We start from the raw sequence: 14939 nt of genomic DNA, 5'->3' as shown, positions 1-14939 counted from the left end.
CAAAATGTACTGCATAAGTATACACTGGAAAAAATGCAACCTCTTATTTTCCTCTCTCTCATAAATGACAGTTCAGTATGCAGGTAGCCTACCTGTGTTCACCCACAGCCTACAATGGTTTCATGAGCATTAATATATTTTTGTACAGCAACTTTCTTATCAGTTGTTACCACATCGTATTGTCATACACAAAATACAAAATGTGTAAGAACTACTGACCCAGGCTAGCCTAGGTTTTACACTCACAGTATCCATTTGCATAAGTCATATAGGCTATTACAGCTGTATTTAAGATAATAGGTAATGGTAATGAAACTTATTTTACTAACAGAATCCACTCATACTGTATTTTTTTCTTGATATATCAACGTAATATGTATAAAAAATCTAATCGTCCCACTATTTGTAATGCTTACTTTCTCAGAATCAGCTGATTAAGCCTACTAGCAAAAGCATTAGAAGAATAACTTTTTGTTACTAAAAGTTACGAAGGTAGTAATAGGATTATTATTTTCATTATTGTACATAAATGTAAAATGCATATACAAAGGTAAACTAACATATTTTATGTTCAAGTAAAATCCCTCAAAATCGCAAAACAGCTGTTTCCAGATTCATTGTTTATGTCATACTAGATGTTGTTTATGTCAGTTCTTTGGTAAGTGGCTGTTAATTATTAGGGATGGTTATGAATTGCTACATAAGCCATAAGTTTGGTAACCTTGTTTGAAAATAAATCTAAAAAAATTAAATTTGTTTGGTTTGTAATATACAGTAGTGTTTGTGCAATACATTACAGCACCCTGTATTTACATCTTCAGTACACATGGCATTTCTCAATGATGACTGTTCAAAGCAAATTAATTTTTAGAACATTACAAAAAAGTTATTGGAATTAATGAGTACATGCATATGTACCTCAATTGTTGTTCTCTCTCTCTCTCTCTCTCTCTCTCTCTACCATATCTCATTACTGTACAAATCCTTTAATGAAATATGAATTACTGTACCATAAGCATAACACCAGAAAACTAAACAAACTCCAGGAAGTTCTTGACATCATCAAATGAGAGCATGCACACATGGGTATGTGTTGCCATTTTTTTTTCTTGATTTACTGTACAGTATTTCATTACAAGTTAGCTGACCCTAAGTATGACTATCACACATCATAACAATACACAAGAGAATATTTTATCACTTGATATTTCATCTCTACAGTAATCACTTTAAACATAATTAAAATGCGAATTTCACATGTAGGCAAGACAAAACCAAACAGACTGTAGCAAGTTCAAATACCCCATCAAATGAATGTGTGTGTGTGTGTGTGTGCAAATCTACATACCCTATGCACACGACAGCATTTATGTTTTGGTTTGAAAAATAAAAATCTGAAAATACCGTAAAAATATATTTCACAATTATACTGGCTCTGATGTAAACATTCCTTAGTTATCTCTCTCCTTCTCTCCAGACTGGCCCTCCTCTCCCAAATAACACCCCTTATACCTTAAGCTTCTCAAGACTTTTCAAAAACAACTCAGTTCTGAGTGTAAGCAGTGTTACCATAATTTTTGTGATGAAGTGCAACATTGCCAACCGTCAGAAGGCAGTTTTTCCAAATTTTTAAAAATTTATATATATCATAGATCTTTGGGGCCTTGGTCCGGTTATGCCAGATAATGGTGTCTAGATAAATGAGGGATTACTTTGTCGGATAATGGCGTCTGGATAAATGAGGGATTACTTTTAAGTCTACTTTCTCCAGTGAGTGAAATAAGGGACAAAAACTAAGATATATTTCACAATCTGCAATTTCAGTAAGATTAAATAATATAATTTCAATAAAAATAATAAGCTAAAACAAATTTCAGTGAGCAAAAAATATAATTTCAATATGAATAATAAAATGTATTTCACAAAGAATAAAATTATTGAAACAATTCAAGTCCTGTTAAAAAATCTATTTCCGCATTAAGAGCACATTTATTGTGAAACCAATTTTCAAAAGTAAGTTTTATTCTAAAGGAGACTAAAAACAACCAGTACTGTTGAATAAATCGCAATTTCAAAAAAAAAAAAAATAATAAACTACAGTTCCAGTGAATGAGGAAATCGAAATTAAGAAAAAAATGTCCTTCAACTTGAGTGAAACAAGTGAATAATGATAACAGATACTGCTTTCCCCTTCGCAATTTTAGTAAGGCAAAAGTAGATAAACGATAATGATGAAAATGAAAGACTCTTTTCCATTTGGGGATTCGAAAGAGAAAGCAATAAAATAACTGAGAACACTAAAAAAAAAGACCATCCTTATCCAAAAAGGTTGGTCGTTTCAGATTCTGTCAATTTTGTGACAGCATGGGTCTTTTGCGGAGTGTAGTAAGGCGTTGGAGGGGATATGAGGACTGATGTGGACCTCTGCACTTTCCATACCAATAAAAATGATACACGAGGTTTGAGGAGTTTCTGAGCATGAATCGAAACAATGCTAATTTAAATAAGTCGGAATTCCAGCGCAATTTTTCCAACGCAAAGATTAAATTGACGGCAGTCGATGCTCTCGTCTAAACCAGAACAGAAGACACGAAAACAAAGGCCCAAAGAGACAAATATAAGACTTAACCCTCTTCAAGAATGGAAGACGTGGAGTCAGGTCACAGGGTAGAAGGCGCACCAAATATCCACTTCATTCAGAATCCTATAGTCTGAGAAAGGATGCCGTGCAAATCATGAAAACTCAACAGGACTTTAAAAAAAGTAAATTCTAAATGTTACTGTGAATATTAAAACATTAAACTTTATTTCAAGATCATCATATTTTTAATAATGGCTTTTATTGTACTTGTCTTGACGTTCAGCCCACACTCAGGACAGGTCATCTTCCACTACACACCTCGACCCCTCTGAGCACTCTTGCCTAACAACTGTATTGTTTGTTGGTGCTGTGTCTCTCGCAAGACGTTGCTATGCTCAACGAACTTCTCTCATGAGACAAAACTCAAACTACAAATTTCTTTTCCCAAATAAGGTTCAGGGCATTCGTGCCCACGGACGACCAGTGGGGTCAACTCCTTGACAACGGTACGTGGACAGGCCTCATCAAAGCCCTGATCCAAGAGGAGGCCGATTTTGGGACGTGCGTCTTCCCTTCGTTCAAGAGGAACGCCGTCGTCGACTTCACCAGGATGTATGCTTCAGAACCCTTCCTCATCGTCACTCTCAAACCTCAGCGCCTGCCGCAGTACCTGGCCATCATTAGACCCTTCACCAGTAAGCGCTTTAAATGAGAGGCTGTTGCTTGTACACATTTATTCCTATAAAGTGACCAGATATTCAGTCCCGTAGATAAAGCTATCACAGTTCATGTGTAGGTTTTTTTTTTTTTTTTTTTTGTGATACTCCACACCCGGATTTTGTCTTAAGTATCGGTGTGACATTCCAGGATCCCGGGTATGGAGAACATCCCCAGTTATAGGTCATGTTGAGGTGATTCTTTTGAAATGTTACTCATCACTGCCACATTTACACTTGAAATCTCTGAATCGTGGATCAATTCCCTGCGCAGAAAACTTCCACAGTATTTCAAATTCCTACAAATATCACCTAAACATTCCTTTCGAAAATGCTATGCGTGTTTGACAACTCAGAAACAGGGTAAACTGGAACTCTTTCTCTCCCCTCTCTCTCTCTCTCTCTCTCTCTCTCTCTCTCTCTCTCTCTCTCTCTCTCTCTCTCTCTGGACTCAACCCACAGATTCTCTCTCTCTCTCCCACCATCCTCAAAATGGATACTCTAAGCCAATCTTTCCTACATAAATAGATTTATTATCAAACAAACCCAACAAGTAATGAATTAACAAAGAAAAGATTAATAAATGAATTATCAAGTCAAAAATAGTCTAATTCTTTAATCCTCTGGCTAAAAAGACCACTCAAAACTCTCCATCTTAGACATTATCATCCCAGTCTTAAAGTCAACCACAGTGAAATAACCACTAAACTGCAAAGATTGCAGTGTCCTTTCTCTATCACCACAGCAACCCCACAGACATCTGTTGAAAATCAAACAAAATCATCTCCCAAAATACACAAGTGTACACAATAATCTAAAATGCTTAAACTCAAATCAGAACACAATAAAATAGAATATCAAAGTGACATAAATTTTATGTCCTTCCCATAAATTCAGTGTCTTGGATAAAAATTCACAAGAACATCCACAATCTGGATACCTTAACTGCCGGTTTCTAAGGCAAACACACAAAAGCCACGTCTGGGCGATATCGTTCTCGCTAAGTTAATAATCAACCAGACCTAACTTTTGGGCACAATTAGACATAATCTCCATTTTCTAACGCTGAACTTACGTGCTTGCATACCAACTCGGCCGGTTGCCTCACATATCAGTAATAGGTTTGAAAAACAGCTGTAAACGAACTATCTGCTGAAAAATTTTGCCTAGCGAGTCCTAGTTCACCTTATAAGAATCACACTATGACTGAATATACACAGTAATTCTAAAATCAAACACATTACCCCATATAAAGTCAAAGGCTCACCAGCAACATACTGGAACACCTGCCCAGTAAACCTCCATTTTCCTCAAGGAAAGAGGTTGCTTTCCCCCTCCCCTCCCCCAATACCTCTTTCATGCTCTATCCATCCCTTTCTTAGTCTTCCTCTGCTCCTTCTGACCACTTTTCAGTTGTATCATCCCATTCTTTCCACATCACCTAAATACTCGGATCCATCCCTTCACCTTCAATCATTCTCTTTACCATTCCTTCTACGTATCTCCGCATTTTTTACATTTCCAGTTCTTACAGAATAGAACAGAATATAAAACTCTGGCAAAAAGCCAAGTGCTGGGACCTATGAAGCCATTCAGCACTGAAAGGGAAATTGACATTGACAGTAAGAGGGTCTGAAAGGTGTAACAGGAAGAAAACCTTTGCACTTAGTACCAGTCAAAAACTATGAACAGTAAAAGTGAAAGAGGTTGCCTAGTGAAGGAAGCTCAAAGACCCTTAAGTAATGCCTACAGGGAGCACTGATGGCAACCCCTACAGGTTTCAGTTCTTATACAACAAACACTACAGGAACAATTAATCTCTACAGTTTCCATTTTCCTTCTCTCTTTGCATTCGATATTCACACTTCACTTCCACAGCGGAGACTTGGTTCAACTATCACTTTACATTTTCCAACCTCGGCTTCCAACGTCACTCCTGATTTCTTTTCAATCTTGTGTGCACATCTTGACTTTTCTTGCTTCGTCTATCTCTTTGATCTACATCTTACCTCATTTTATCAACAATGAGAATCTTTACTTCCAAATGCTTATGAGAATCTATCGGATGGATTAGAGTGCTTCGGTCACTGAATCTTTAAACATGTGAATATAGCAGTAGAAATACGGATACATTTATATCTTTTAACATTCCATCGTTTTAACTACTTGCATACAGCAACTGAAATTCGATTAAATGCAAATCTTTTAATTCACTTAACCTTTAACATTGTAAAATTTGATAAACTTACACATTTTATTTCACTGAACTCAAAATCATATGGACATAGGTCTTGCAATATAGGTAAACTCATTTCTCTTCATTCACTGAAATCTTAAAACACAAGGACATTGGTCTTACAATAAGGATAAACATAATTTTTTAATTCCCTGAATCTTGTAACTGTGTTGGTAGAGCAAATGAAATTTGCAAATTTATCACTTATCTCAAACCTCAATTCCGACAAAAATACCTAGCCTTCACAAGAATGTGCCTTGTATGGAAATGCTGCCTTATTATTATTATTATTATTATTATTATTATTATTATTATTATTATTACTATTAGCAAACAACATGGATGAAGCCTGAAAGATCTGTAACTTCTTAAGGATGCTTCCATGCAATACTGTGCCAATAAATGAAAACAATAAAACAGTTTCTGCACAATCCAGCCATTAGGAAAGTTAGTTACTTTAAATTACAAGTAGAGCAGACACTGAAATAAACATAATTATGAATCAAAAGAAAAAGAATTCTAGTTTCATTCCCTGACACGATGCAATACTGTGAATGGAGTATCCAAAATTCTTACCTGATGACCCCTTCCAGTGAGTATGTGGATCGCAGTCTCCGTGACTTCCTTGGTTGTTGGCTTATCCTTCTGGTTCCTGCACAGAGGATTGTGGGAGTTGTCTAAACTGACGACACGCACGCGGGAGCAGTTCACAGATCCTCCTGACAGATCCACCATGACCTACGCCTTCGTCTACACTTGGAGTCTCCTGCTCCAGCAGACGCCAACCCAGGATCCTTCGGACTTCTACGGCAGGGTGAGTATAAGTCCTTCGCCGAGAGATCTGTAGGATGATGCCAGAGGCTTAGCAGCTGACTGACTGATTTTCCTGAGGTATTTTGGAGTCAAAACAATTATGGGCATCAGCGTGTGGTGACGTAATTTTGAAAAATTACAACTAGTGAAAAAGGGAAAGGTTTATAAGACATATGAATATGAGGTTTCATCAGATCGTTTGCAAATGCTATCATAAAATTCCACACAAAAAAGGTTTAAAAAAACACTAAAGACGTGAATAAAAAAAATGAGATAAATTTGTCTCAAACTGCTTCAAAAATGTCAATTTAAATAAACAAGGAAAAAAAGTTGAAAGATGAAACTGAATAAAAGGTAATCAAACTGCAGGATAACCAAATTGCTATCGACTGACATAAAAAGTAAATTAATGAATCAGACAATAAAAGCTAAACAACGAATAAACAGACGACTGGCATAAATCGAAATATGATGTAATCAAATATTCCTTATAACATCAAAAACAAAACTAATAGCTACCACTACATGAAATGACAAACACTAGATATGCCAGAACAATTATATGACAAGATGTATAGAACATATTTTCGAAACGTGAATCACTGCCTCATGTCTTGACTGGGAAGTTGATGATTGTTGAACTAACAACCGACTCCAGCTTTGATACTCTTCTGCACCAAACGGCAAATCAATTTCAATTGACAAAAAAACAGTGTCCTTTATTTGCTACATTTAAGTAGATGCACAGCCCATTTCTATTTCTACACGTTTTTCTGTTAATTCTCTTCATTTCAGTTGTCTGGATCATCACCTTTGAGTTTTGGGACCATTTGAAAGTTTAATAATTCTCACCCCGTAATACTTTTTCTCACTAGTATGGTTAGCTGTTGAACGATATGCAACTCTCTCTCTCTCTCTCTCTCTCTCTCTCTCTCTCTCTCTCTCTCTCTCTCTCTCTCTCTCTCTCTCTCTCTCTTCGTGTTATTCATTCTGAGTGATACAATGTGATGGTAGCGTGCTGAACGAAATTCAGTTTTTATTGTTTACTCTTGCTAATTTATAAAGATTTACTAGAAATGTCAATGACGGAGATGGTTTGGACATGTGATAAAAATGGGTGAGCAGCAGTTAGACAAATAATAGTAGAGTATACATGGAAAAGTAACAAAATGAGTTAGAATACCCTGCACACCCGTAGAAGGGGAACAACTGAAGGCCTACAATGTGATGTACTGTTCAGATGAGAATTCAGTCAGAAAATACAGATTACAGACGCTAGTGGAGATGGCTCATTTCACGTCTATAACTCCGCAGAAGGAAATTATGACATAAAACAAAACGCTAAAGGCGATGAAGGTGGTTTACTGAATTCAGATTTTTCTCCTTGCCTCCACAGACTTGGTTGTCTTGCTGGATGGTGTTCAGCTTCCTCGTCTCGACAGTTTACAGGACGGCCCTGTTTGCCAGTCTGCTGGTGCCCCAGATGAACGACCCCATCGACTCGATCCCCCAACTCCTGAAGCAGCGTGGGTGGACGTGGGGTATGGAGCCTCACTACAGCGTGGGCTGGCAGTTCCTGACGGAGAGCACCGTTCCTGATATTCAGAAGATTGCAAAGGCGTTACAGGTTAAGTCTCTCTCTCTCTCTCTCTCTCTGTTATATATATATATCATTACAGTTATTTCTGCATCAGGTAAACAAAATTTCATATGAAAAAAAAGCCAATAGTCCCACTTACATAATTATGTATACGGATGTGAAATAGAGAAAACAGAGAAAGGGAAATAAAGAAATAAAATGATATTTTCATAATAAAATAAATTTTTGAACATACTTACCTGGTAGTTATATATATGGCTTAAGTCCCTGGCGGCAGAATTCAAAACTGTGGCAATGTCGCCTATGGGTGATCAGGTGTACCACTGGTGCGCCACTCTGCCGGGTACCTTGAACCATCCAGCTGTTCTCAGATCTTCATGCCCCTAGTCTCTCTGGGGGAGGAGGGTGGGGTGTCATATATAACTACCAGGTAAGTATGTTCAAAAATTTATTTTATTATGAAAATATCATTTTTAAACATCTGACTTACCTAGTGATTATATACTGTTGACACCTTTGGTGGAGGGTCAGAGACAGCCAACATCTTTAGATTTTGCTTGGGGTTATTAAAGACCAGCAAGGTTCTTACACCTGGTTTAAGGAAGCTGACTTCAATGAACTCCCCCTCATTATGTCTACTTTCCTTAAGAGGATCAACGATCCACTCAGGGGGCTGAAGACCTCTAGGAGCCTGCCAACAGGTATACCAACCTCTATGTGACAGACAACCTATAATGCCCTTGTTCGGGCGTACTTGAGAGAACAAACTGATCTGACTGAAATCAATGATTCACGGAGGAAGATTGGTCCAATCTCACAAACAACCATAAGATTACAACTATTCAGGCAAGAATCAAGGGCATCCCGAATTATGGGATTGCAGGGTAGTCCCCTCTCCCTTTTACAAGGTTAGCTGCTATAAACGGTCCCAGTGTACAACGGTCGTCATAAACGTTTGTACTTGCTTCCAAGTAGTGTGAGGGCAGAAACACTGACTTGCTTCTCCAGAAAGTGGGAGTCCATGATACTTTAGCGGGACTATTCTGTCTAAAGGCTACAGAGGGTTGCAACCGCTCTGACCTCATGAGTTTTAACCTTCCCCAGAAGCTTAGGTCAGCTTCATTACATTCTGAATCTTGCTTCCCTTATCAACTGTCTAATGAAAAAGGATAACACATTCTTTGACATTTGGTAGAGGAAGACTGTAGCAGGCACCCAAAGCCTCTGACCTGCCGCCGTAAAAATTCTTAAGTCCTTTGCGGTGCTCTCAGGCTCTTACTGGACAGAGGACTCTACTCTAACTCCTCACCTGCGATCTCTGCCAGTTGCTAATCTCAGACAGGCCATGGTTGTGAAGGCGTTCATTCTTAGCTAAAAAACCCCCAATTGTAGAGAGCAGATAGCTTTGCGTTCCTAAAACCGACAGTTTTATTGAAAGCATGTACTTCACCAGCTCTTTTAGCTGTCGCCAAACAGCCAAAAATAAGTCTTCATTGTGAGATCTTTAAATGAAATCTTGCAGGTTCGAGAACCTATCGGACTATGAACTGAGATCACGTCTGGAGTTCACGCTGGTGAGATCTGACTTTTCTCTTTGGTAGTCTCGAATGATCTGATAAGGTCTTGAGAGATCATGATAGCAGACAAGTCCAAGTTCTGTGTCTGAAGACCGCTGTAACATGCTCCTGTATCCCTTAATGGTAGAGACTGAAAAGTTACGTCTCCTCTTAAGGTAAAAGAAGAAAATCCATATCTGGAGTCACAGAGAGTACTGGACGAGACACGGAGTTGTTTTACCAACCTCTAAAAATATCCCACTTGGATTGGTATACCTGATGGTAGATGACCTCCCTAGCTCTTGCAGTCAGCTCTATGCCTCTTGAAAATCCTCTAGCTCTTGAGAGTTTTCGATAGTCTGAGAAGAGGCCAGATGCATTACTATGGAGGTTTGGTGATACCCTTTCCAAGTGGGGTTGTTTGAGTAGTCTGGCCTTGGGGGCAGACTGCTCGGCGTGTCCACCATCCATTCCGCACCTCTGGAACCATTCTGCTGTTGGCCCAAGGGGACCACTAAAGTCATCCTGGCGCTCTCGTGGGACACGAACTTCTGAATGACTCTGTTTATGATCTTGAAGGGGGGAAAGGCGTAAACGTCCAGGTTGGACCAATTTAAAAGGAACGCATCTATGTGCATTGCCTCGGGGTCTGGCACAGGAGAGCAGTACGTCTCCATCCTCTTCATTTGAGCTGGCAGAAGAGGTCTGTCATGGACGACCCCAAAATCATACAGTGCTCTGCAGACATCTTGGTGAAGAGAGTCCATTCTGTTACAGGACTTGGCCTTTCCCTGCTCCAGACTGTCTGCCTCACATTCTTTCCCCTGAATGAAACGTGTCAACAATGTCACATTTTCTCCTTGGCCCCAGATAAGGAGTTGCCTCGGCGTTTAAGTACCAGTGACTGGGTGAGGTTCCTCCTTGTTTGTTGATGTAGGTGCTTGCCGTGTCGTGTTGTCGGAGTTGACCTGTACGACCTTGTCTTGGACTGAGTGTTGTAACTCTTTGAGGGCTAAAAATATTGCAGTCAGCACCTTTTGATTTATGTGGAGCTTCTCTTGCTCTCTGGTCCAGAATCCTGATACTTCCAACTTTCCCAATGTTGCTCCCCACCCCGAGTCCAGCGCGTCGAAAAAGAACAACACTAGGTGGGTTCTTCTGTTTAATGGCCCTCCTGAAGAAGCTTGACTGGGTCGTTCCACCACTGAAGGCACTGTTCATAGCCTCTGAAATGGGGATACACTCTTTCTCTAGCCCATCTTCTCTGCTCAATACCGATTGAGAATTGGAATTGGAGTGGGCGAAGGATTTAGTCTTCCTAAGAAACGAACTGTTTAGCGAGGAAAGAGGGTCCTAGCAGGCTCATCCATTCCTACTTGGCACCTCCGTTTCCCAGAAAAGTCCTTTAATTTTACTAGGTCTGTTCCATCCTTGATGGTGACGGAAAAACGAAATCGAGACTGAATCCTCATCCTAGATACGGGATCTCTTGAGATGAGGTCAGATGTGACTTCTGCTGTTGCCAGAAGTCCTAGTTCCTCTGATAAACAGCTGTCGTTTGAAGATCCTCGGTTGAACAGCGATTGAAGGAAGGAGCTCTGAGAAGCCAGTCGTCCAGATACAGAGGAAGCCCTGATGCCTCACCGTGTGCAGCATTCCACCATTCGACATCAGTCTAGTGTGAATATTTGGGCGCCGTGTTTAGGCCCGAAGCAAGAGCGAAAACTGGAATACCTGTTCCTGAGACGAATCTCGGTATTTCTTGAAGCCCGGGTGGATACAAGATGTATGGAGATATCGTCCTGAAAGGTCAAAACCATCCAGTCGTGTTGTCTGACTGCGCTAACACTGATTTTGTTGTTTTTCCATGGAAAACTTAGGTAGCTTTTGTACAAAGCGTTGAGCACTCCACATCAGTACTGGTCTCCAACCCCCCGAGCTCTTGGGAACCAGGAAAAGGCGGTTGTAGAATCCTGGCGAATCCAGATTTTGTATTTTCTCTATTGCGTTTTTCTGCAATAATAACGAAACTTGCTGTCAGATCGCGCTGTACTGGACTCAAATCTCTGTATCTGGGGAGACAGATCTATTAGTTTGTCTGCCAGCAGAGGGCTTTCTTGGAAGAGGATTTTGTATCCATCAACCGTTAGTTGAATGGACAAGGATCCAAAACCACTCTTTTTCTCGTACCTGCCAGAAGTTTAACAGCCTGGCACCTACAGCCACTGCCTGAAGGAAACGTCAAGTCCTGTTTCTTCTGTCTAAGCTCCTTGCTGCCAGATCTTCTACCGCCCTCGGGGAACGCACTCTACCTGAAGACCGTTACGAAAAGAGCTGAGATCCCTGAAGCACAGAAGCCTCAGCCTTACTCTTTTAGTCATGAAAAAGTCGTTGGTAAGACTTTCTTTGCTATCTTCGATATAAGATCTTGTGTGGTTTCTGAGCTAAGGAGGTAGAAATCTTTAACCAAAGATCTTGGGAAGAGGTGAGAGGGAAAAGGAGGCGTAAATTAATTCCGCTTTTGACTGGATGTGACCCCATTAGCTAGGAAAGAGCAAAAGATGGGTCCTTTTCTTCAAGATTCCTGCTGAGAAGCGCAGCTAGTCATTGCACCGTCTCTGATTCCTTTATCCATACACGACATAAGATGTACAAATTCTTCTTTGTCGGTCGTGCTGAATAATCCCATCTTTCTTCCTAACGCTCCCAGGGTCCAGTCCAGAAAGTTAAAGACCTCGAAGGCCCTAAAAATTCCTTTGAGGAGGTGGTCCAACTCTGATGTTGACCAACAAAACTTCGTTCTCCCCATGGCCACTCGGCGAGATGAATCAACAAGATTCGAGAAGTCTCCTCGGGAAGAGGCAGGTATTCCAAGGCTGAACGATTCTCCCGTTTGATACCAAACGCTCGATCTTCGACCTTAGTTGGCTGGAGGAAAGCAAGGCTGTCTTCCTTGTTCTTTCTTTGAAAGCATCCATTCATTCGTATTTTGAGAGCTCTCTTGGACGGGCGGGACAAAACCATCTTCATAAGCTGACTCCTTGGCGTAGCTACGAGTAAATTCTGAAAGGTGAGAGCGAGAGCCGTCGGAATAAAGTTTTCCAGAAAACCTCGCCAAAAAGTTTCATAAGTTTTTTTGAAGTCTGATGAAAGTTGAAGAGCCTTTACTATCTTCTTCTTCGAAACTTGTTCGATCAGATCCACAGAGACTGAAGGATATCATCAATCTCTTCTTCTGATTGACCAAAAACCAAAGAAGCGACTTCTTTCAAAGTATCACCTTGACGCTCGGCGTCCTGGTGTCCAGTCTCGTGACGTCTGGTGTCTTCGTGACGCCTGGCGTCCTGGCGTCCAGATTCTTGACGTCTGGCGTCCTGGCGACCAAGATCTTGACGCCTGGCGTCCTGGCGTCCATCCTCTTGAGCTACTCGGGCGTCCTGGCGTCCAGACTTCTGACAATCATTGTTCCGTCCAACCTTAAGGTGCAAGCGAGAACTGGCATACAAATAGACATCTGTCAAAAGCTTCATCGGGCTGACGTAAAATGATTGAGGTTTCTTGAATGGGCGAAACATTTCGTTGGCTGTCCCTTGTAACCGCACCACAAGTCACTTGAGCTGGCATGCCTGTGCGACATCGGTCAAAGATTTCCTCCAGAGCGTGCAACCATCGGTGGACAAACATCTGCATCCGTCCATCTGCAGGCTGAAAGACTTGCATCGGGAAGAGTTTCCCGTTGCATGTCTAGATTAAAGACTGATCTGCGAACTACCTGTTATGAGGATCGACATGAGGCCGCAATATCAACTACTAATTCATTTTCATACGATCGGCGATTGATAAGTTCCAGCGACGCCACTCGGTCTTATTGGCCCCTTCGTCATCAGGAAGCGAGCGACCGCCGTGCGACAACATCGTCTACTTTTCACTGAGCAATTGTCGAACTAAGAGGAACGCTCTGGCTGCTCAGTGACTACATCCCGGGTAGGAAGTGTCAAATCGGCGCCTTCGCTCCGAGAAGGAAGTTTCCAGCACGGTCTCCCGATAAGGTCGTATGACTTGGTCCCTTCTAGTAACAGCGTCCTCCACGTGAGGATGGCTCACTTTAACCTCGCCTTTCCTATGGCGAGGGTGGCGTCTAGGGCGTCAACAGTGCGCTCGAGGGCGACTGCTCATTGGCTAAAGCCTCTCGCCTCCATGCGTCTGTCGACATTCGGCTATACGGGGTTGGTGAGCTTTGGAGAGGTCTGGGACTAGGAGCACGACAAGGACCGAGCAACGCACCCTCCACAACACTTGCTCTTAGTACTTTCTTTCTCATTAGCACTTCCAGATGTTTCCAGATCTCTGACATTCGACCTAAATCCTCTCTGTGTCTCTTGCGAGGATTCTACCTTTTGTCAAGGAGTTTGAATGGCCAAATGTCATGTCCTTGAGGTTGGTTCTATCAGTATCAGTGGGGTTCTGGGACTACTACTAGAGGAATGAATAATAGGATTGATATGAGGAGAATCTTCAATTCCTGACTATCTCTAGAAGAAAGCGAATTTACTCTCCAGCTCTTCTAGTCCTATCCTTTCAAGCTTAAAACATATCGGTAGTAATCCATCACTCTCTTTCTGATAAACCAAAACATTCATCACATCTATCCTTTAACTGCAATTTCCAGCATTTTTACACAAGTAGAGTGGGGATCCAAATGGCTTTAACAGGCGGGTTTACACCTCACACACATTCTCCTCTGAAGCAGAGTCAGACATCTTGGAAAGTGAAAAAATGCATTAAGAAAAAATCCACAGCGAACGAGTCCAAAATCAACAATATCTAACAAATCAGAAAATCCGTCAAATCCAAAAAACAATGAAGCCAAAGCCAAGTGTACTTCACAAACTCTGTGAAAATCAGGCCAAAGCAGTAAAGTGTAACGATGCAACCGGTATGGCGCGAGGAAGATCGAGGAACAGTTGGAATGGTTCAAGGTACCTGGGTAGAGGCGCACTGGTGGTACCTGACTACCATACGGCGATTGCGCGAGTTTTGAAATTCTGCCGTAGCGTCAGGGACTTCGCTATATATATAACTACCAGAGTAAGTCAGATGTTTAAAAAATGTTAATCAACACTCAAATAGGAAGGAAGGTAACATCACTTGCCTTAAATCATGTTTTAGCATAATCCGGACAATACGCAGTCAGAGAGCAATACAATCATGGCTTATGACACAAATGCCAAGAGCTCTTACTCTCAAAAAGGGCATATGTGATCAGAGCCATGTACATAACATTTCAAAATCTTTCGTCTTCTTCTTGTGCAGAGACTGCTTTACAGAAATCTAACATGATCAAACAAGAGCTGCATGTAGGTGAGTATGATTGGCATTTTAAAAGCAAAACTAAAAATCCAAGTTGTTTCTAGAACGAATCAGCAATTGTTATTCC

At 40.9% G+C, this 14939-nt stretch overlaps 1 protein-coding gene across 2 annotated transcripts in view; it reads left to right on the top strand.

Moving 5' to 3' along the window:
• The window catches only part of LOC136825310 (glutamate receptor ionotropic, delta-1-like), a 30995-nt gene that overhangs the window by 2311 nt on the left and 13745 nt on the right, over window positions 1-14939 (top strand). For both annotated transcript variants that reach the window (XM_067081449.1, XM_067081450.1), the window contains 3 exons: window positions 3035-3276; window positions 6127-6347; window positions 7743-7973. In XM_067081449.1, the coding sequence (XP_066937550.1) occupies window positions 3035-3276; window positions 6127-6347; window positions 7743-7973 (694 nt within the window). The remainder of the gene's footprint in view (window positions 1-3034; window positions 3277-6126; window positions 6348-7742; window positions 7974-14939) is intronic.

Source organism: Macrobrachium rosenbergii, chromosome 37, assembly GCF_040412425.1.
Source record: "Macrobrachium rosenbergii isolate ZJJX-2024 chromosome 37, ASM4041242v1, whole genome shotgun sequence".
Taxonomy (NCBI): Eukaryota; Metazoa; Arthropoda; class Malacostraca; order Decapoda; family Palaemonidae; genus Macrobrachium; species Macrobrachium rosenbergii.
The sequence above is the reverse complement of the archived record's forward strand: the minus strand, read 5'-3'. Positions and strand labels throughout refer to the sequence as shown.